Source organism: Ciconia boyciana, chromosome 7 (assembly GCF_034638445.1).
Source record: "Ciconia boyciana chromosome 7, ASM3463844v1, whole genome shotgun sequence".
NCBI lineage: Eukaryota > Metazoa > Chordata > Aves > Ciconiiformes > Ciconiidae > Ciconia > Ciconia boyciana.
Window position 1 is genome coordinate 7,187,470 of NC_132940.1, and position 24,239 is coordinate 7,211,708.

General features: G+C 40.4%; 2 protein-coding genes across 4 annotated transcripts in view; one reads left to right on the plus strand and one right to left on the minus strand.

Moving 5' to 3' along the window:
* The window catches only part of SLC1A7 (solute carrier family 1 member 7), a 56,357-nt gene extending 55,777 nt beyond the window's left edge, over positions 1-580 (plus strand). For both annotated transcript variants that reach the window (XM_072868405.1, XM_072868406.1), the window contains exon 11: positions 344-580. In XM_072868405.1, coding sequence (XP_072724506.1) covers positions 344-580 — 237 coding nt within the window. The remainder of the gene's footprint in view (positions 1-343) is intronic.
* PODN (podocan) overlaps positions 1-24,239 on the minus strand; it is a 71,769-nt gene that overhangs the window by 32,640 nt on the left and 14,890 nt on the right. Inside the window, exons 6-10 of one of the 2 annotated variants that reach the window (XM_072868403.1) lie at positions 22,349-22,464; positions 19,670-20,327; positions 16,812-16,960; positions 14,707-14,908; positions 11,256-13,344 (exon numbers count right to left, since the gene is read on the minus strand). In XM_072868403.1, the coding sequence (XP_072724504.1) occupies positions 14,740-14,908; positions 16,812-16,960; positions 19,670-20,327; positions 22,349-22,464 (1,092 nt within the window). In that variant the 3' untranslated portion in view covers positions 11,256-13,344; positions 14,707-14,739. Of the gene's footprint in view, positions 1-11,255; positions 13,345-14,706; positions 14,909-16,811; positions 16,961-19,669; positions 20,328-22,348; positions 22,465-24,239 lie in introns of those variants that run through there. The other variant, XM_072868404.1, reaches the window with a different exon arrangement.

Genomic DNA, 24,239 nt, shown 5'->3' on the forward strand with positions numbered 1-24,239 from the left:
GGTCATTGAGAGTCCATATCTTTTGAACTTAGCCCTGCAATTCTAGTCTTTATTTACCCTACTTATATCACTTTACTGATGCAAGCAGTTATTACTGTGGGTATAAGTTAAATTACAGTTGTGACAGAATTGGCATTTTTATATACTTAAAGACACCTTCGCTTTATCCAGATGGTGCAAAGATGCTTTAGTGTATATGAGAAACAGGTCCTGGAAGTCTATGGAGGCCTTAGATAATCCTGGTGAATGTAAAACAGACCACAGGCTTTCAAAGTAAAAATTCCTTTCCTGTTGTATATAGCAAACAGTGGCAGTATTCCAAATTTTAATGCTTTTCACATAGGTGCCATTGATCTGTGAAACTAAGCCTATTAACATCCATCAGATTGTGGCTTACCAGAGAAATGGCTGTGTGAAGACCATGAATGAATCTCGTGGACCAGAAACAGTGAAAGGGTTTCAGCACCACATACCCGTACAAGTGGAGCAAGAAGAAAGTCCAGTGGAGAATCACACTAAGAAATCCAACAGTAAAGACCACTGCACTATTGAAATAAATGAACTAGAAACAAATGTGTAACTGCTACACTCAGTGGTATCTCATACCCCAGTGACCTGATACCCAATCTCTACCTCACAGCTGGAAGAGGGACTCTTTGCCTTGAACAGGAAAATGTGGAATTATCGCCACCCTGCTTGTACTGGAGCTAGGAGACCAGCTGTGAACGTCAGGAAAGGCACACAGCTTGCAAGAGACATGGGCTTCTTTAGGTGGAAGATTTTAATACTGAAAAATTAACTAATGGACGACTACTGGTTTATTCTGCACTCATTTGACTCCAATATAGCATTTGACACTCCTTTGGCTTCTTTTTTTTTTAAGTTCTTTTTTATTTGACCCTTTTTGATTTTCTAACCAAAGCCTTTTTTTGTGAATCTCAGTAATTATGAATACTGTATTTATGTAGATTTTTTTGCTATGTGAAAATGTTTCAGCAAAACTGCTAAAGATACTAATTTTGTCTAATATTCACTAAATATAGAGTTCGTGCTTAATTTTAGAACAGAGGTAAGAAAATCACACTGATTTCCTGATCTCGAGGGGTTACATATATTACTAAATAACACTTCAAGCAGAGGTGAAGCAAAGCATGCATTTTTGCAAGAAAGCACATTAAGGTAATTCTGATGGGCAGCCTTCAGAGACAGGCATTCAAGTGTGATACATAACACGAAGAATTCCTACGTCACTGCAGAGCACAGTTTGCCTTCCAAGTGCCAGATTTATTAACCTTTTTTTAACCTAACTCTTCAGTAGAGTCAGTACCATGCACATGCAGTGGCAGAGGCGATGTGAGCCCTAATCCATAAGCACTGGTGCTAATGTGTCCTCTCCTGTAATCTGTAGGTTGTTCTACTGTAAATATGTATAAACCCAAAGCTCAAGCTCATGAACCATACGCTTCATCCTAAGGGCAGACTGAACACAAACTGGAACCCAATGATGCTGAGTAATATTGCGGTTTTGTGAGGAGTTTGCTGTGGAAACTGGCCCATTATTTCTCATAATTCAGTGGTTGATCTACATTGACAGTTACTCCCTTTCCACTATCTACTGAATCTTTCAGTTACAATAAAATCTGCTGAGTATGTTTCCAATATTTGTGATAGAGAACATTTTTAATAAACCTGCCATTTAAAAACGGGCTGTCTGTGCACTTCTACAATTAGCGTCTTCTTATTTCTCTGCCAAAATGGAAGGTGGAAGTGAGGAGACCTTTTGAAAAGTTGGGATTTGATCCAGAGATTACATACTAGTTCATACCAATACACTTGACATATTATATTTAGCTACTTGTGGCATATCAGTTTCAGATAACATGTGCCTGGTATTGTAATATGCTCCTCTCATCTGTAGAGAAAAAATAACCCAGTCAAAAGGGACAGTTTCTGCACTCACCAGAAGCAGAAGTGCTTCATACACATGATTAATGGTTTTCCTGGGATGCGCATATTCACCTCTTCTTTGAGGGCTCCTGTTCAGACTATTTCTTTTGTCATGCACTAATTAGTTGCCTCAGAGGGCTGTAGTATAGGTAGTTTAAATATCAAATGGTAAAGCCAGAAAGAACTGACATACATCTTATTTGCCTATAATTCCTCAGAAATGATGTATTAATTTGAAAATGCATACAGTTGGTAACTGTTTTCCTGATTTGATCCTACAGTGAAAACAACAAACACAGAACACAAAGAATAGGGAAGAACTGAAATTATTCAGAACAATTTGCTCCTGAACAAGTCCTGTAATGGACCTGCTCTACAGAGTGCCATTAAAATGAATGATTTGGGAGAGCTGAGGCTGGTCTGTGCCTCTCCGAATGGGCAGAAGCACTAGCTGACAAACACAGCATCTGATACTTTCATCTCAGCAGCACTGGCAGCTCCAGGAGGTCTCCCTCATCCTTCCCCAGCTGTCCATTCCTTCCTGCACTGCCTCCCCTCCTCTCCCAGCTGTACAGACCCAATTATTTATGAGGCCAGATGAAGAATCAGATGAGAAGTATTTTTAATTCAAACCAGTTCACATATGTTTTTAGCACAGTCTTAACAAACAGTTGTGTCAACACAAGTGAAGGGGTGACACAGGGACAAGAACAAGCATCCAGGGATGAAACAGCCTAAGCGCATGTGGAGAGGGCAGGACTTTGCCAGCAAAGAGAACATAACATAAAGTTTCAACTTCACACAGTCAATTACAGCTATGTGAAGTGATAGTAAAATCCTGCCAGTCATCTATCACTTTACAATCACTTTGCATAGATAAAAATGATGAAGAAAGAGGCCAAGTAGATCCAAGATTTGGAATGAATATTTCCAGACTAAGTGGTTTTGGATGAGTCTGCCCACACACCATGCCAAGGTGCCATGGTCTGCCAAGCAGACAGTGCTGCTAGCCTTACCGCCACCACCTTCTCCAGCCACCTACAACCTTTGGCTAACTACAAAGTGTAAATCCTTTTGTCTGCTTGACTGAGACAGCTTACTTAGTCTGACACGCTTCAGCTTAGTCATGTCTCAAGAGGTCTAAGCCAACTCCAGGGCTAAGAGCTGCGACTTCTACAAGGAGAACTTCAGTTGAGATAAAGCATCAAAGACCAGAAGAAGCCGCTGGTGGAGCTACACAAGTCCTACACAATAAAGAAAACAACAATTTTGCCCTTTACACTCTGGCAAGTAGGGAATGTGGAAGTGTCATGTGTGAAGGCACATTTTTATGGAATCAATAGGCTGTTTTAAAATCAGTCTTCTGCATTCAAACCCTATTCATAGACTGTCCAGTTTTGCTATGCAAATTTGAAATGCATTATTTTTTTTACATTATATTGTTCAGATATTTAAAACTTGGGGTTTATACCAATATGTGCCTCCCATTCACCCTAAAAATTACACCAATCATAACTTACCATTGTCTTTGTAAGTCACTGTCTCCTGTAGTTTGGAGCTACTGGTTGGTGTCTTAAGTTTTGCTTTTACAAACTCTTTTCGGGGCAAGCTTATTTTCTGTTGATGTTGTCTTGCGCCTTGCAGCACAGCGGCAGCTGCAATGTGAACCAGCTGGGAGGAAAGCAGTGGTCCAGTTTCTCACCTGACCTTTATCATTTGTGGTATCAAATACTGCTAACTAGAGACCTACGGCACTTTAATTCTTTGTTCTGGTAAATATGTGTTTCTTAGTGTAGTGTGACCTTGACTAGAACATCTGACTGCTACTACAATCATTCTGTACTAAGAACACAAGACACAACTGTGGAGAGGTAAACACTGAAGTTAAAATAATTTTTACGGTAACCTTTCCTCCATGTTAGCTATTTTCTGTGCCTCATGGTGTTTGTTGTCAAGCAGCTTGACACATGGTGCAGTTAGGCTAGCAGTAGGTTCCATGTCATATTTGCATGTATGGATCTGTTCACATTTTCCAGCTATAATCACACTTCCTTCCAACAAAAATAATGAAGCTGTTGATTATCAGGTTAGAGTGCATGCTTTGTGTTGGTAAATATGCTTCTCCTACTTTCAGAGCATAAAAACAATCATGTGACCTTTATAGTCTCAAAACTTTTCTATTTAAAAAATCAATCAACCAATCTATCACTAATTACAACAGTTTGCATGGAATACTTTCAAGTATATGTGGAAAGAACATATTTCTTAACTGGCAACATTCAACCTTATTTTGAAGTTGCCTCCGCCTGCTAAAAAGAAAGGGAACTTAGCCAATTAAAGTATACTCAAGACACACTAGGGGAGAGTTTTGAGGAGGGAGAGAAGATAATTAAGAAGGGTGGTGTATTGTATACAGCTGTGGAAGAAATAATTTGGGAAGTAACCCAAATTAACGCATACTTATCAGAGACAGTCGTTTTATGCTGGTTAATTTGCAACTGCATTGTTCTAGAGATACTACCGAGAGGAAAGAAGCCACTGCAGATTGTTGCGGCATAAAACATCATTAAAGACATCTTAAAACGGGTTCTTGAGGATTTTGCCAATGCCAAGGAAGCTTTGAAGTGTTGAATTGCTGTAAGAAATCCTTGTGCAAGAGTAAGAACTGGGAGAAAGAGACACAACCTGAGCACTTACACATCCCACTAACTCCCAAGAGCTTTTAGCTGCCAACCCAAATATAGAAGTTTACGGAACTAATACAGTTACTCATATTCTCAGTTAGTCTTAATTGATGCCACTTAAATGACTTAATTGCAGCTAAGCTTATTTGTGTCACCTGAATATGTATGCCAACATACAAATAAGATGATCTAAATAATCAGCTAAAACATTAAATCGTAGACTCCCTCCATGCTATACTAGCAATTCTAAAGCACTTAGAAAATACAGTAACTCTGTAACATCACCATTTGATGAGCTTTCTCTTTCAATTCTACCACAAACATTAATTTTAGTCCCTTTTTAACAACAGCAAACTGACTTGTAATACTTTCAAAGCAGACGGAAATCTTCATCTTCAAGCCAGATGGATAGTCTTGGAAATTACCTCAGTCCTTTCTGTGCTTTCCATAAAAATGAGGTAACTACTAGCAGAAGGTGGTTGATGTGTGCAAGTAAAATGTGTAACCTGGGAAATGAATTGAATCTGGAAAACTCAGGCTGCCTTTGATCTTGCCCAATGCTAAGTACTCCTGTGTCTGTGTCTCTACTGACGACCAGGTGCGTTTTTACATCAAGACAGCTATCTTTCATTACAGCCACAGCAGCAATGAGGAGTTGCTGGTTTTCCCCTCCAGGCACTAAGCTGGCTGAGATCACAGCCCTCCAGCTGAGGACTAAATACAGTGAGGAGAGAAAGCAATGTAGGTTTTTCCACAGGGATGCTACTGCTGCCTATCTTGCAGTGGGGGAGCACATCTTTTTGCAGTCATGATGGCTGGAAAATATCTGACTTTGCTGTATTTGAAAAAGAGGCCACAGAACAGACAAATTTAATGCATCCATTCACTAACGGCCGAGCTGCAAACGAAACACATGTATTAAATTTCTCACTTTAGCCTATGATTTCACATACAACTAAGGAGGCAATATATGCTCAAAATTACTTTCCTCACTAACTACTTTGGAGCATACTGATTGATACTTCTGGAATTTATGAGAGGGTTTGTCCCACAAAACCCAAAATGGATGAGATCAATAGAACAGGAAGGGTGGTCACTGCTTAAGTTCAGTTCATTATTCACTATCTCAGACGTCTCATGTGATCTCATGGTCAAGTGACCACAAGAATGCAGGGTTTGCTTCCCATCTATAAACAGACAAAAAGTAGTTTTCTAATTCACCAGGGTGTTGCATGGTAAGGATAAATGAACTGAAGACTGAGACAGTTACATAACACATTAAAGGGGACTCATATGATTACCTTGGATTAGCCACTTCTATCTCTCTGGAAGCACAGGATCACTACCCACAATATTCACAGGAATTGCCAGGCTCCTCTTTCAAGTGGAAAAAACTCAGATTCCATCATTTGTAAGTAGCACCAGTTGCATCTCCATAGCCTAAAAGATGATATATGGGAATGGATTTGGCACAGCTGAGACTTTTGGCAGATTTGTGTCACAGGATATTTCAGATATTTTACAGGCTGTCAAAGTAAAATCATAGCAGTCTGTTACTGAGAGAGTGGTATTTTGGGGAAGGAATAAAGAAGGCTTCAGGAAGACAAGATGGTGAGTATTGCTAGGTGAAGAGGAAGCATGTTTAATCACTTCTCCTGCAGTAGAATCAGACTTCCTTTCCCTGCTGGCTCCAAGATGAGAGGGTACCAACAGCTGGAGATGTAGGGATGGAGCAAGCCACCCCTCTCCTCACGAAGTTGCTTGCAGACAGCCACTAAAGACAAAGCAGACAGGTCTGCAGGTTATCCACAAGCATCTGTGACTCACTGGTCACCCCTTCACAGCTAATTCTGGGCTGCCTCTCACTCACTGAAAACTATTGGAACAGACTATGCAGTTAATGGAACAACTCTTCCTTCTCCTATTTGTGATACAATGAAAACCTATTTGTACTCCCACAAAGACTTTTGGTGGTAGGGCATGCTGTCCTTCCTTCCAAACTAGCACAGAGCATTCAGTCCAGCACAAGAACAAGCAAATATTGTTGCTGAAGTGTTTTCAATTAAGTCATTACAAAACCCTAGACTTCTCATGGCACTGGGAATTACAGATGTGCTGAGGGTAGGTCACAGTTCTGCTTTTCAGGTTCCATCATAGTTTTTGTTCTGTAAGGTAGAGAGTTCTGCATCTGTGGCTTTAAAAGCAGTCATCTTTCATCACAAAGAGGTATCTGCGTTTCATTTAGGAATTAAATGTTCGCTTGTATGTGTCTGCACACAACGCTAGCTGAAAGCCAGGATTTGACCCACCACATGAAACTTACTGTAGTTAATTGTTGCTTTTGAACTTTCCTAATAAGGATATAATATCTCTAGCTTTTTTTAGCTTTTTTTTCCTTCCCCAAAGAAGGGTATTTTAATAAGATGGAAAAAGCAGGGGAAGCAAAACAAGAAGTGTTTTATGTTCACAGATATCTCACATTACATCTGCTACAAATACTGTATGGGCTAGATGGCAAAACCAAAAGAAAAACAAGACTGACCTTGAGATGTTTCATTATGATTTCATTGCTTCTAGTGGTTTTATTGGGTTTTACCACTAGCCTATTAAAAACATGTGGAAATTATAGAGAACTAAGTCAAACTGAGTATTTTCAACCCTAATCTTCCATCTTCTTTTCCATTTAAATACTTTAAATAGTTCTTTTATATTTCATGAGTTTTCTTGAAAACAAACTCAAAGTACAGAGATTTGGGTAGTCTATAGTTTATTGATGGTTTAATCAGTAAATGTATGATCTTTATTTTAGAATAAATCACCCAGTCTTCTGGGTTTTTTTAATAGAAGAAAGCATTTCTCTGACATTAAATCCTTCCTAACCAAATATCTGGGGAGGGAGGAATCAGAATGGACAAGTGGGTATCAGTCCAGCACTGTGGTTGGAGCTAGCTGTAGCAGAAAGTTCGGAAAGGAAGTCTCAAAGCTCTCCGATGGAGAGAATTTCCACTGTGACTGCTTATTCCCAGTTCTTGTTTTCTCACTGGTGCTGTGCAACAGGACTAATGAACAGATCCATACTGCACTTTTTGCGCAAGTAATCTGCAGCTCTCCAGAGTAAATTTCAGAAAAGGTATTAGAGATTATCTGCATCCCAGAGGTTTTGTTCATCCCCTCTCTGTAAAGTAGGTGGGAACAACCTGGGAGACTCACTTTGGCTGTTCCTGCTTGATTTGGCATTGGAAGATTCACTTTGGTTCTTCTTACCTGCTTTACAGAGAGAGTAGGAACAACCAAAGTGAGTCTTCCAGTGCCAGATCTTTTAAGCTGTGGATGATGAGGGTGCCTCATGGTGCAGCAATTCTACTGTCTTCAGCACGTCAGTAAAGTGCTTTGGGATTTATCCCACTGCTGCATTAAAGAGACCCGAAACAGAGGTCCACCACAAAGAAGGGGAGAGATCTAGAGTGCTATATAAGTAATTAAAGTTAATTTTAATCCTGTACAAAAGATATATCCTAAGTAAAGATTTTTTAACGCTAGTTTCTTTGATGGCTGTCAACAAACATGCAATTATAGCCTAAGTAATAAAAGCATGAGACTCACTCATCTCTTGTCTGCAACTGGAGCTGAGAATACTGCAAATCAATCTGAATTTTTATGGGAAGCAACGTTCTTGACAGTATCATAATCATATGCTAAAAACAGATTCTGGAACTACCATGGGGAAAACTTGAGATAGCCTGTACAATTGTGCATTAAAACAGCCTTTGCCTGATTCAAAACCATTTAAAGAAGGACTTTATTGATGGACTGTTTAATGTCCTTGGATACTACTGAAGAATTTTTATGGAAACACTTTGTATACTGGATTATTAGAACACATTTATCATCCCATGCCTCCACATATATCTCACAGCTGGCTGACTTTACAATAGCAGTATGAATCAGAGCTACGGGGCACACCAATATTTTCCTCACTAAAGGAAATGGAGTTCTGTAGGGAATTTACTCACTGTTCTTATATTAGCAACATAATAAAGCAATTACAATGATCTTCATAATTTAATCCCATTAGAGAGTGAAATATCTTGAGAAAACAAGGCTAAATTCATATTATATAAAACTCTATATATGTTTAAGTTTTTAGGACAACTATTCCCAAACCCAAGGAGAAAGACTCACCAATATTACAGTATAGAGTTAAATCAGTTAATAGGATATTGGACTAGATCATAGAAGCTTTCCAAGAGAGTGCTTCCCATCAAAAATATTATTTGTAAAATATGTCTTTATTCTTATTACTTTTTTGTAAGCAAAATTTGTAAAAAAGTTAGTGGGCTCTGTCAACATGGTGACAAACAGCACCATAAACTAAATTCTTACTGACCATCAGGAACCACTGTCAAAAGAGAACAATTGTGAAGTTTCGATCAGACCCCTCCTGCCTCTCCCCTCTGCATGGACCACCAAGGAGCAGAAGAAATGGCAGCTGAGTCCCAGGGAGGAGGACACTTACTGTTCTCATCCACTTTGTTAATGCAGGTCCGTAGCCTCACTCCTGCACATACCTAACTTCTGCTACTCCAGATCCTCAGCCTTTTCAGGAAAAGTCCCCTCTATCCCTCTTGCAAAGCAGCAAAAGAGGAGGAGGGGGTTTGTACCACAGATTCCTTAGGAGCAGGCTTGCCAGCCCAACTTTTCAGCACCTGCAGAAGTTGGAGGATCCTTCCCCCAACAGCCCTTTTAATGGACAATCCTGTAGTATTTCTGGGAGGGAGCTAATGAAAATAATCTCCAAGTCCCCAAAGCTCAGAAGATACAGCAGATCTTCACCCCGGCGTGGCTGTCTGACCCAGAGCCGGCTGCAAGGAGGGTGGTTGGCAACCCTTGGAGGAAGCAGCCCCGCAGAGATGCTGCACTGCTGCCAGAGGTCTGCAGCTGGCAGTTCATTAGGAGCTGCCGACGCTCCCCCAAGGGAGCACTTTGCAGCCTTTCTTCTGCCCCACCACATCCCCATTCAAATTTGGTCAAAAGTTTTCCTTTGGAGTTTTTTTTTTCCTTAACTCATTGTTCCTTAGAAGAGTATCTACTTATTGTGTAAAGCACTTCTTTTTCATTAAACATAACACTAAAACACGAAACACCACAGCATGGTGTGGCGAGGCCTTTGAGGCAGAGCAGGAGGCCCCTCACCACACCACAAAGGTGCTTCGCCCCCTGTCCCCCCCAGCCCCTCACCCTGCCTCCCTCCCTGGAGGCATGGCCGCTGGTGTCCCCCACAACTCACCCCTCCTGCCAGCCAAGGCTGGGGACATCCAGTCACCTGCGAGGTCATGCAGTCCCTTGCAGAGGGGCTTGCAGGGCGCCATCTTGGAGGAGGGAAGGCCTCGGCCTCATGCCACCTCCCTCCCCACAGAGGAGCCGCCACAGCCAGGGCTTCTCCTCTCCTCACAGCAGGCGGGACAGCGCCAGCTCCTTTGTGGGGCCTTTTTGCCCATTTGGGGCAGGAGGAGCCTCCACTTCTGTGAACATGAGGAGCAGAGGGAAACAGGCTCCCCAATTCCAGTCTGACCCCCAGCACCAAAGCGTGGGCCCTGTGGCCCCTCCGGCACCCAGGGAGGGAAAAGGGGCCATAACCCCCTTGTGGAGAGATAAAACCTCTGGGGAATATACAATTATCCTTGGCCTTTTTTTCCCAGAAGCCCCCAAATAAAAAGCCCCTGGGGTTACCTGGAGGGGAGCGGTGCAGGGCAGGAGTGAGGGGAGGGCATGCCGAGGCGGGAGCAGGGAGCAAGCACTGGGCGCCCCAGTCCTCGGGAGGAGACATCCGTGGGGGCAAGGAGCCCGAAGGAACGGGGACGAGGGGGAGAACAGCTGCAGAACGGCCTGTCCACATTGCAGACGCAGCCGGGCTACGTGCCCACCGTCTGAAATAAAAGCTCATTATCCAGGGGCTATTTTTGGTGCCCACTGAGTTCTTGATAGCTCACATGCTGCATTTGTACTCCTGTTGCTGTGAAAAATCGTATCCAATCTCAGAAAAATCCCATTCCGCCCCCCCCATTTTGTGTAGTATCCTCTGTAATGAGGGAGCATGGCCTTTAAAAGAAAAACAGCAAATAAACTCAGACCTGTTTGCATACAGACCATGCATGAATACCAAGCATATGCAAATGCATACTTAGGAATAAAGTTGCTAACTGAATATTTTAGACTTCAAGTTTTCATTATTCATATACCTATCTCAGCCTTAAAAGCTTTCTTTTTTTTCTCTTTCCCAAATCCAAGCAACTCACAGGAAGAAAGTTACATGGAAACAAGGATTGTGTTGTCTCTTTCTGGCCCAACTTTGTGGCCTAAGGAGAGGCCAACTTCCCAACTCCCGTAATTTTCACTAAAGGAACAATAAAGTTAGACACTGTTGCTGGGTCCTGCTCCACCCAAGGTCTGGGTTGGACCTTTGGATTACAGGTACCACCCACAGCCAAAAAAATATGTGGGCTTAGTCCTGTGGACTTCTGACTCTTCCTCATGATCTCTCATGGAGCCTCTTATTCCTCTGAAAGAAACAAACAAACTACCATTTTGGTTTGACAGTTTTATGTCCAATGTCATAGGTGCTGATGATACCAGATAAGTGAGGAATCAAGCCTGTGATTCTGCCTCATCAATATCTTACATGACAATCAAAAGACATTCCTCTTGGGGGGATTTGAGGGTTTTATTGGGGGGAAGGGGTGTCTTTTCTCTTTTTTTTTTTTTTGCTGCTGGGAAGCATTGTAAAGGACAGATTCAGTGTGCAATTATTTTGAAATAAACTTGGGAAAGGATTTCCTAACTCTGCTTGGTCTACAGGATATGCTTCTTCAACTGTAGATGGGCCTCCTTTGGCAAAGGCTGACACTTGATTAAGAAGTTTAACAGTGTATGTATCATCCTGAAATTTTGGGCCTGATTCTACAAGGTGCTAAAATATACCTTCCCTCCCACATTCACCACATCAGACTCTCAAGGGATTCAAAGAGAGTCTGGGGCATGTGACTTCTCACAGAATCACAGTGAAAGGGACTCAAGTTTAATGATAATCAAACAGTTCTCCAAAAAACTGTACAGATCTCCATATTCTCAGTTTGTTCAGGAGTGTAATAAATTGGTCTGTTTCACCAAAAACTGGCAAAACTTCCACTGGGGTTTGCTGGAGATAGCTAATTGATTTCAGCTACCTTCTGCAGACATTTTACATGGAAATCGATCCCTAAAGTCAGTTGGAAGGCTATTTTATTGCTCAGCTGTAGAGCTGATATTCAAAAATGTGGGGGTTTTACAATTTTTAGGGCCAAGCTTTTATTTTTTTCAGGAAGCAATCTTTCCTTCTATGATTCATGATCATGTTGAATTGTCTAAGGTAGGAAATACCAGCTTGAAATTATTGTCATGTGCTATGGGAACCCAAAGGGAGAGTGTGGAACTAGATCTTCTCCAGCAGGAAAAACAGATGGTAAAAAATTAAGCCAACTGTGTTTCCAAGTAAATCCTGGAATGCGGTATGCAAAACAACACGTGTTCAATCAGAAATCCTCAAAAGAAAAGACCATTTCCTCAAGCAGATTAGCTACCTCAGATGAAGGACATTATAATCAAATAAGCAGCTTGCCGTCCAGGTACCTCTGTAAGTCTTCTTTTCCTTGGTTTCCTTATTTTCCCTGATTTCAAGAGGAGCTGAGAATACTCAACACCATAGAACAGGCTTTAAGAGAGTATGACAACAGGCACTGTCTCCAGATTTGAATTAAACAAAGAAATTTCTCTTGACACTTAACAGTTTTCTCCTAAGACAGCCCACACTCACTTATCTCTTTCGCTTCATTAGTCTCACTTCTGACTCTTAATGTGAATGATACATAATATGTGAAAAATACTACCACATATATTAAACTGCATACTGTTACTCAGTCTTCTGGACATACCTTCAGAGACATTCATGCAACTGCCACATGGGCAAACAACAGCGAGACAGAAACTTTACCAAAGCTCTGGAAGGCAGACATACAGATTTTTTATATATATATTCACAAGAGCAATTGTTCTCTCTTAAAACCTTTCTAAAAGAGGCATATACTGCAGGCTTTGGCAGTAGAGATAAAATATTATGGGATCCAGCCTTACTTTGTTTTTCTCATCCAAATATACACATTGTTATAACAGAGGAATAGTTGCATTCAGAATTATTACTGCTGCTTGATGACCAAAATGCCTCATATACTGCTCCACACATGAAACTACTGCACATATCCATCTTGCCTGATCAACAACAGCTTCTTTGGGGTGGAGGAAAAGAAAAGAAGCATATACATGGTTCACTTAAAACATAGTGACAAAAACAGCATTTGAAGGCATGTGTTCAAAACAGTCCCATATTGTTATTACAGATGGAAACAGTGAAGGAAGAGAAACAGAAGAAACAAAAGCCAGCTTTTGTGAGTTCCAGAGCAATCCCTTATGATCCTGGGTCTTATATAAGATGATTTGGAAGCTTTGGAAAGGCATTCAGGGTCTCTCCCTGAATAAGGCACTGTAACACACTGTCTTCCATGAGCCTGGCCCAGTGCCATGACAGTTTCTGCGTAATTCATTGCACGTTTTGCTAAGTGTTCTCTGTATATCTATATAGATATATACACATAGACTTATATGTAATTTTCCATATGCTTTCCTGCAAAACATCAGAAAAACAAAATCAATTACATAATGGAATACAGAATTCAGAATATGCTAAACTTAGTACCTGCTGACATGTTGCACGTGCCCCAAACTAAACCAGAGATGTGTTGATTTGGAAGTTATATGTACTCTAAGTCTGTAGATATAAATTATTTCTTCTCTCACAAAGTTTTCATATAGCCCAGCCAGGAGGTCTAATGTTTGACTTTCCAAGTAGCTTCTGCCCTTGTCAAGCCCCATCATCTTTTCAGCATATTAGCACTATTCCTAGTACTTCCTTGTGTCATTCTCCATGACAAAATGTTGATTTGGGACAAAACTAAACATTTTTTTTCAAGTCTTAGAGTTTAGATCTCTGAAAGTAGAGGGTAGTGTCTTGAATCTCATAATCTTTCAACATAAAATGCTTAAGAGATGCATAAAGCAGACCCATACTCTTCTTACGGAAAAATGCATGTTCTTCAAACATCATTCTCCCTTCATCTTTTCTTCTGCAGTTGAAAAGAAAAGAGGTTCAACTAGAGAGATCAAGTGGCTGGCCAGATTGTTTATGGAATACTGAGATCTTAATTGCAAGATTACCAGTCTGGAATCAAAGTCAGCAGCAATCACAATCTGTAACTGGCCAGAGGCCTTTCAGTGAATCTGGGTGAAGTGAGCAATGAACCCTCACCAAGACTTATCAGTAGCAAAAGCACAGGCTGTTGTGAGAACTGGCTATCCTGGACCAGGCATCAATCCAGTCCTGCATACCATTTCCAAAAGTGACCTGAAGTAGGTATTATTTCCATAAGTAATATGCCAAGTATACTATTATCTTCCTACTCCGAGTGGTCAGTGATTTAAGGACTGCTTGAGATAGAGGTCATAATCTCAATCCCATGTTTAACAGACACCGATGGGTCTATCTTCTTTTAATTTGTCTAATTTTTTTAATCCATTTTCAGCTCACATGGTCTTCTGCATCAGTAAGCTCCACAGTTTGGTCTTTGTTTTCCTTTTGAACCAGTTGCTTAAAAATATCATGAAATACCTTTTCATTTTTTGTTATCAGAACTAGTAAATAATGACCTTCATATTTACCTGTTGTGTCTGCTGTGGCCATAAGCAGAGCCACTATGAACAGTCCACTGCCTCTGACAAAACACAGATATATACTGACTCCTTCATTTTACAAAATAACATATTTTCAACCCTTTCTGATTCTGCAATTCCCAGTCATGTTTTAGTGAAAGTCTTTGAGTCTAGGGCTCAGACACCCACTTGTTATGTTTCAATCATACTTGTAAATTGGAATTATTTACATAAGAGTCTGAGAACCGGGTCCTTGATTTAACTAAACTACAGTGGTTACCTCCCACATGATGTGCTTGTGTGAGTTCACATTTTATCTCAGTTCTTCTTCCTCTTCCTCATCTTCCATTTCCTCTTCTGAGTCGTCCTTATTCTTTGAACTGTTGCTGAATTCAAGGTTTCCTTCAATATCCAGTACCTGTAAGTGCTTTAGGTTTTGGAAGGTACTTTCCTTCAGTGCTCCAACTGCAATCTTATTAAACCTTTAAACAAACAAACAAAAAGGCCTTCCTATTAAAATAAGCCCGTTTTTATATCCAACACAGAAATGAGGAGACTAGGCAGAAACCATTCTGTAGAGTTACTCTAACTTACACTGACCCAAGTCACTCTAACTTTACACTTACCCACAACAGCACTCTAAGAGTACTGACTCCTCTTAAGATGGAAAAAGGAAGGGAAAACAGGTGCTGATTAGCAAGCAGGCAAATGCAGTGACTGAACAAAATTTGCTCTCAGCAGTCTCTATCATCACAAAGGACCTTGCAGGAAAATACTGGAAAACATTAAGTATCTCACACTGATTTTGAGTTCACTGACCAAACTTTCACAAAACTCCTACTTTTTCCTGCCCCAGCCCCTCTTCCCCCTTCTATAATTGCATTCTGCAAGGAAAAAAAAAATAATATTGGAATTCCTCCCTCACAAATTCTTTCTCCTGGTATTCTGCTTTCTCCTTCCCAGAGAGGAAAGGCATCTGCTCCATAGCCCACATTTCAAATTCTAACTTGCTTTTTCAAGAGATTCTGTGTCACCCTGTGGTAGTTTAATTCTTCTCCCACAAAACTCGAAATACTAGTACAAAGTATCCCTTTAGAAACAAAGCACCATGCAATAATTTTTCATCTGTTATTTGGGTTTCCAATAATATAAATAAACTAACCTGCAATTTAAGAAACTCTCACATATACTGCTTGGTCTGTTACTCTTGAACATGCTTAAAATCATATTCTGTCTAATATTCCAGATGTATATTATTGTTTCACAGCATTGCAGTGATTAATAGCCTCTCATTAAGAAATACAATTTAGCTTGGGTGGAGTTGCCTCCTAAATATGTTAGCAAAACAGTTTTGCAAATTCCTTTTTTCTCTTTATATAGAAATATAGAATGTGTTATGTGGTTTCTGGTTTGCATCCAAGCATTCACTAAAATCTCATAAATGTGAGCAGCTGAATAGACAGACTGCTCTAATTTACACCAGACTTTGTAATTTTATTTGCTTGGTATGGAATCATTCATCCAAAAAGGTATGATTCAGAACTATTCAGAACTACAGAACAGTTTATTTGCATACAGACAAAATAAGGCCTTATTTAGTCTTGTGCAGCAGGCAGCCTAGGCTTTTTGAACACATCCATGGGACCAGCTTAATCAAATATTCTGTAGCGTTTCATAAATTACTTCTAAGCAATATTTTCAATAACGTTCCATCAGATTAAAATTTGATATATTACTGGGCCAGATTCTTGCTTCACTTCTTGTGGTATAAATCTTTGTTTAAATCAGTTACAATACTGTGACTTTACATTATATGTAAAAAAGGTCAGTATCTGTCACCTATGGATGAGGACCTTGTCCTCAACGGACAGAGTAGGAAAAAAACAGAAAAGCTTTCTAAACATAGTTACGTAACTGTCATAGTTGTAACTTGTCATCTGTTTCTGACAAAACTATCAAGGGAATGTACACAACTTCAAGATCAGTCATACACACCGCACTAGAGGGGGATTTTGTCAAAAACCAGGGCTAACAGACACCCGTGAAGCTGTAGTCCAACAAGTGGACCATACACTTCCAGTTCACAGCTGAATATTGGAATATGACATTAATTTCCCAGAATTTCTAATATGCCTAACCCATTCTAATAACATGCCTAACCCATTCTAATAAGCACAGGAAGGACAAACTCTCTGAACAGAAAGAACATGTTACATGTATCCATGTCTTTTCTGAGCAGGTGGACATAATTTCATCATACATTACTATAAAACAAAGTTGCTTATTTAGGAAGTTAGGAATTTAAATACTTTCTAAAAAGTAAGCAATTATAAAGTGGATAAAGAAGAAAAAATCTTGTGTGTTGTAGTGGAGATTTGACCTTACCTGAGGTAAATCCCCTTTATTTTGGGTGTGGATTCAAAAGCATTCTCTGAAACTGTTGTGATCTTGTTGTTCTGAAGATACAGGTATTCTAGAGATTCTGGCAGGTCTGATGGGATAGAGGTCAGCTGGTTGCCAGCCATGTCTAGTGACTGCAAGGAAGAGACAACAAGGGGTCAAAGAAATAATTGTATTGAAATATTAGCAGATCTAAAAAAGAGATTTAAGTTTGACAACAAATAAGCTTCCAAAGGATGGCTGTATACACACACACACCCCCTTTGGAAGTTTATCCATTGTTTTTTTAATATATATATATATATATATACACACATATATAAGTCTATAAAAATACATATATATATGTGTATGCACTTATAAAAAACTTAGCATAGTAACAGTACAGAAAAGAGATGTTTATGCAAAGCTTATCCAGGACTTGTGTTTGAAAATCATCTGGAAACAGGCTTTATTTTTCAGATGGTACTTTGGTTAGTCTGCTTCAGATCCTCTCCCTTCTGCTGAGGTCAGGAAAATGACAAACACCATGTGTACACTGGAAACTGTAAATTGTCAGCCATGCAGAAAGGTTCAGTTTGAGTTCATGGTGGAAAACTGAAGTGATATTTACTGTAGCATAACCTAATTTAATCTACCTCTAATTTGCATCAAGGTAAGTGTGGCCACGACAATTCTGCTCTCTTACACTACAATTTAGCATCATGATTTCACAGGAGGCATCATGCTGTTTTGTTTAGGAGTCCAGAGTCCAAACATTTCTTTATCTCTGTCCCCAGGCTTTAGCCCATGCCTGCCTAAAGTGAATTACAAGTAGACTGTGCTTCAGATATACATGGGAATTCCTTAGAAGCTGCTACTGCAAACACTTCACTAGCTAAGGTTACATTAGTTAGAGTTACATGTAAAAACACATGGAAATATTCTAACATGGACCAAAGTATGAAGATATCAGGACTAAAGGCCATGATCATTCTGCAGATGAATTTTAAGCAAGGAAATGGATCAAAGTAAGTGTTTCATTATCCTGTATTGTAGCATTTTCATAGCACCAGGCTGACATACCAGTTACACATTATTCATAGCTACACTTCTATAAATGATTGTCATGTTTCCAGTGGTTTTATTCTCCACATAATCCCAGTCTGGCCAACAATTATGTAAATGTCTAGCTTTGCAAATGCAGATAGCCTTCAGTGGTTTCCATGGAAACAGGGTGGACTGAAGCGTATGCTAAATACATGCACAATCAGGATCTTATGTGATGGTTATTTGTCAAATCCACTCCAGTGCAGCAACTCATAAACCAATTGGACAGTTAAGCCCTTAATAATAAAAAAGATTCATATATACTATCATGAAAATAACTAACAAGTAGTAACGCTGTTCCAGAAAAAAAAGCAACAGCTAAAAATACACCCTTAGTCTAACAAAATTTTAAGTATGTGCTATTATCTTAACCTTGTTTAATTTGAACAGGGTTTACTGTGGGGTAGGTACAACTAAAGGGCCAATGTTTGATTCAGCAAAGTGTTTCTCTGGCTTGACACTGACTACAAGGGAGTGACAGTAAAATAAAAGTAATATGAAGTAGCTATGAATCAGGCCTTTAAAGAAGGACAGCTTGTCATTCTAATCAACAACTAAAGCTGCCTAACAGGTCTCATGAGCCATTTTTGTCTGAAAAAAATCAAATCAACAGTGCCTACATTTCATTAAGCTACTGCAGTGAAACAATTCCAGCATCTGTAACTCTCAACAGCATCTTCCTTCCAGACTACTTGTCATCTTAGATATATTTGCACACACTCACACATACGTATCACCGAGGCACCAAACAAATGCAAAATGTAATAATAAAGCCATGGACCAAATCTGCAGCTGATGCAAACCAACAGCTCTACAGATACTGTTGCTGCATTGCTCATTTACATTAACTGAAAAACAACCTATTGTTTATTCACAGAAACACCATAAAGAGAAATGTTCACATAGATAAACGTTCGGATTGTCTGAAAACACACTGGGGGCCAGTGTGACATATGCTCCACGACCCGTATCCCTGATCTGCTCTGAGATGTACAAACTTTGCCTGTACAGTGACCTAGCCATATGCACCATAGATGGTTGCCATATGACATAGGTAATACCTTTTACTGCAGGAAACAGGCTGTTGACTAAAAGGAAATGCAGACAAATCCTTCAGCCAGTCTAACAATTTTGAAAGGTCATTTTGCACAGCACAAATGTGATTGTTCTTGCCTGCCTTATGGTTTGTGTTTAACTTTCTCCAACAATTAAGCAAATGAGAAGACTTCTGATTGAATCCAGACCTCCTAGCTGCTCTCCAGGTGCCTGAGCCAGCTGAGCTGCTAAATCCTACAGCTTGCCCTGTCTGACTATAAGCTGATGTGGGGGCTTTGAGAATTAAGAGTGTTTTTGTTTATGCATTCCTTCCTCCTACTGTCTCTCTTCAGAGCTGATTTTAAATCTTTTGGGAGACAAGCTATTTGAAAGACATAATTTCAGTTTTAATGACAACATTCACTAATGTTTATCTGAAAATACAGGACACAGTTAAGGTTCAGAAACAAAGATGCCTTTACATTTCCCAGAATTAGCAGTACATAGTGGACCACCACCCTGGGCAGCAGTGGGAGGTACCCACCTCTGGCACAACAGCACATCATTTTTACTCTAAAAACAGAAGGTGTAGCACTTACAATGCAAGCCCGAAACATGAGGACCAAGCGCATCTAGTATTGGTGCTATACAAATTGGCTTAGGCAGACAGATGAGGACATCAGCATTACTAAAACAATTAGAGAAGGTGATGTTTCTACCTGGAGACTGCTGAGTTCTCTCCACGCTCTTGAATAAATGGAATTTACTTTCAGTTTATTGTTGCTCAAATACAGTTCCCGCAGCTTTGTCATCCCAGACAAAGTCCCTTTTGGGATGATGCTTATCTCGTTCTCCTTCAGCTTCAGAATCTGCAAGTTCTTTGGAAAGCCAAAGGGCACCGTGTGGAGATTGTTTCCAGAAAGATCCAAGGACTTTAGCTGCCTCAGTTTACGGAAAGCCTCCCGATGGATCTGGGGACTTTTGAGCTTATTGTAGCTCAGGTTCAGCTCTTCAAGGAAGTAAGTGGTAGCAAAGTCATTCCTGTTAATCTCAGAGATCTGGTTATGAAGGATCATAAGTGTTTTCACTCGCCGGGGCAGCCCACTGGGAATCCGTTCCAGCATGTTGTTGTACAGGTGGACAGTGTGCAGCTTCTTTAAGCCCTGGAAGGCTAACGGGTGAATACCTCGCGCTTTTAATTTGTTATTGTGGAGCAGAAGGTACTCCAGGTTCTTAATTTGGGTCAAGACATCTCTGCCAATCACCTTAATTGCATTCTTCTCCAGGTGGAGGAGGACGATGTTTCGAGGTAAACCACTTGGGATTTGTGAGAGGTTATTGCTGGACAAATCCAGATATTCAAGACTAGATAATTTCCTTGGGAAAGCAGGAAAGAAAACACTCTCCATTTAGATTCTGCAAAGTGAAACGATAACCAACTTCCCCTATGATTTTACAATCTTTGCTTTAGAGTCTTAACGGCACAGGTCCCGCTACTGCCCTTTTTTGTCTCATGATATGACTGATGCAGACAGCAAAACAGGGAGCTCCCATACTGCCATTAGGGATTAGGACTAGGTGCTGCCATTGCTCCCCAGCCACACTAGCAAGAGAACCTGCTAGAGTCCACAGACATCCAAACTGCCACCGGGCTGAGACCTGAGATCAGTTTTGCAGTCTACAGTTCTCTCATTTGACATCACAGATAGCAACATATGAGCAATTTCAGTGAACAAATACCACAAGAAAGATGCCATGGAAGCACCATTAAAACATAGAATTTAGCTCTTGGTTTCACAGAAACATAGCTGGAGCATGAGTAATTTCTGTCTCTCTGAAAGTGTATATTGAAACTGAAAAGCAGGCCTGCTTTTTAGATGATGAAATATTACTCTTATGAAAAGCAGAAATGCTAATTCAGTGTCCTACGCTAAGGTAGTGAACTTCTCCTGACCCTCCAAGCATTATGGAAGTGAGTCAGGGCTAGAGCTGCTTTGTGTAAGCTACTGAATCTGGATTCCATGGACTCAGTTGAAGCTAAAATAAATCCTCAGACCAGCCACTTATACCAACTGGATGTGGATCAATGGTATTATATGCCAGGACTGAGGAGTCCTCTACTCCCTTGTATTTCAAGTCAGCTTCTCAGTTCAAATGAGACTGTAATCTGCATGGCACTACACAACCCACTGCAGATGACTAGAAAGTTTTCAGGAAATACAAGAACTAATGCCTTACAGACTTACTGGTTACTTACACTGCTATTCACAGCTATCCAAGCATGTTCTGAATGAACAAATATACTCTCTGGGTAAAGCACTTCATTGCTGCAAGTTGTAACACTTCCCCAGCTTGGGTACATCTCAATAGCACTACACTGTGCTGTACAGACAGTAACATAAGAGCAAGGAGCAATATCCACCCCCTCTGCCGACTGTGACTGGTGCCTTAGCTATAGCCACTGTACTCTGTTCATCAAAATCTTAACAGAAATGGTATGTCCAACATGACCTGGAGGCAGACACAACACAGCTATGGTAAATTAGAAAGGGAGGTTTCTGGGAGTGGGAAGCAGAAAAGGAAAGCACAGTTTGATACATTTTCATGTCTGGAGATCAGAGCAGTTTACAGAATTAAGTTATGGGCAGGACAGATTATGTGATCTGGATTTTCAGGTAGAACAAGGGGAGCACTCAGTGCAAGCAGAGACACAAATGTTAACTTTTTGAAGTACTAAGTCCCAGGCTAAATTTAGGACAGCCAAAGGCTATTTCTGTTGCACCAGTTTGTATCAAAGCTTTTGCAGCCATCTGGCTATTGAGCAGCACTGTTACATCCCCTCCTACTCCAGCTATCCCTCTGCTCTGGGGTACAGCTGTGCCGGATGAATCCACAACCGTGTATCTGTGGCTGCTTTCAAGTCACCTTCACAGAAACAAAGAAGTGGCTTTAGCGAAGATGAAGGTCTGGCCTTAACTTCCAGTGAGCTACCCTTGAAACTGGGAAGTCCCAAGTAACCTCACTTTTGACTGGTTTGGAAGAAGAGAGACCAACTTTCAACATTGCTCTAGGTGGCCTTTTCCCAGAAGGCACTTAGTACCTGGTGTGATTGGGTCTGTGGCAATCAGGGAGTGATGCAGTCTGATGTTCAGTGTTGTGTCTTTTGTATAAAAGTATTCTGCAGTGTGAATTCAAACCACTCACCCAGACCTTTGCTTTTGAATGGCAGCATCTGAATCTAAGTCTTTTCATATAGACTTAGCAGAGAAATGCATAACATCGTGCAGCTTTTAAGAAATGTACTTTTTAAGATGTACTTTTTTCAGTAGATATACTACTCTCCCAGAAGAGATAGACAAGACACAAACAGAGGTTCAAACTACAGATGTCAGTCTCACCAGAAAGTTTCGTTGTCCATTCCTTCATTAGTCAAGTAGTTATTCTGTAAATACAGCTCCCGCAGACCTGTAAGTTCACTGAAGGCTCCTTTGGGAATCTTCTCTAGCTTGTTGTTCTAGAGTCACACCAGAAGCACAAAGCACATTATTTGGCATGAAACAACACAGGACATTCAGGTTCTGCTCAACTAACACCAGGCAATTAAACTTCAGAAGGGCTAGACATAAGATATTTCAGGGGCCATTATAATTCTGCTTAAGAAATAAATACAAATACTAGACTGAAATATTATGACCTATTTTTATTGATTCCCCACGGAATCTTTGGGCTAAGGAGTTAGAATTTGCCCCCGTGCTGGATGGTTTTATTTTGTATTCTTAGTCCTTCCACCTATGTGCAAATGTATAATGTAATCTAGGCAACTACCTCTGGAGCTTGCTCAAAATTTCTGCATTTTGTAAGACAGATTTCACCATAAAGAAGAATTAGGTTGGAAGCTGGGAACCAGCCATCCTTCCAGTATTAATGGCATTCCAAAAGGTACAGTTCCTGCAATGTAGATTCCAAAATAATTAGCCCTGTTGCCTTAGGGTGGCTTTGGAGTAGCCAGCAGGCAGACACGAACAAAATATAAAACTCAATTCCACTTAGAAATTCCATACAGGAACTGTAGGAACTATAAAAGGATATATCAAACACTAGGAATTATAAAAGGATATTATATAAAACACTGACACTGAATTTGTTAAACTTCCCACAATCCACATATACACAATAATGTGATGGACAGACTGGACTAGGTTCATGTGCCAACTACTATAAAGTGGATACCACCACAGACAGATTTGGCCGAGTGTCTCAATGAAAAGTGAAAAGGAAAAAAAGATCTGTCACATCTAAGGGACACCTTTTGGACACTTTTGGTCCACTAATGGCTGTCTCTCATTTCTCATTGTCCTGTTTTTTTTCCTCAGTCAAAATATCAAGGTAAATATTACCACTGACAGGCAGTGTACTTGAAAACAAAATGCTCATTTCTCTCTTCAGCTCCACTGCCCTTAACACAACTGTTGACAGCAGGAAAGGATACAAGTTCAAAGTGTAGTCCTCAAAGTCTGAGACCCCTTTGGGAGATAATTATTACCTATAAATGGCATTAAAATGCAGGGGACTAGTAACTTCACACTTTGCAGAGAAATTCCAGCAATTTAAAGGATCAGACTGTTCGCCTTTACTTTTCTTCAATCTGGAGAAGCCTGTTTTCTAGAAGACTTTAATGGGAATTAGTGGTGAAACCTTCAAGGGAAAAGAAAGCTGGGAGGCAACACAGAGCTGCCTAAGTCCAGGGGCTGATAACAGACTCCAGTCTGCACACGTCCAAGGAGCTGTCAACACTACAAGCAAGCGGAACCAGGATTCCCCACCACTGCAGCTCTCCCATTGTTAACAAGGCTGAGATCTCTAGCACAGACATGACGAAGAGCTTTTATCGAAATCAGATGACACGAAATTAAAAATGCTGGAGACTAGTTAATACCGCAACTTCTGCTATTGCGCTACTGCTGGAGAAGTTGTAGCAGTCAAGATGATCCAAACCTTCTCTGTGTTGTCTGAATTGCCAGTTCAGTAGCAAACAAAAATCACTGATGCTAGGAAACAGTAGCCTATGTGAAACAAGTTAGTGGGCAAAGCCAGTACATAGTGGGTAAGCAGCTGTCAGGAAAAAAAGCATCATCAGTGGCAAACTTAACTGGGAAGCCAATCACTGTGTGGCCATGGAGAATGATCTGCTTTCTTGTACTAATATGTATTAATATCGTTATATGCAGGGAAGAGACCAACAATGCTACCACACAGGTATTTGCAATACATTCCCCTGAAAACACAGAA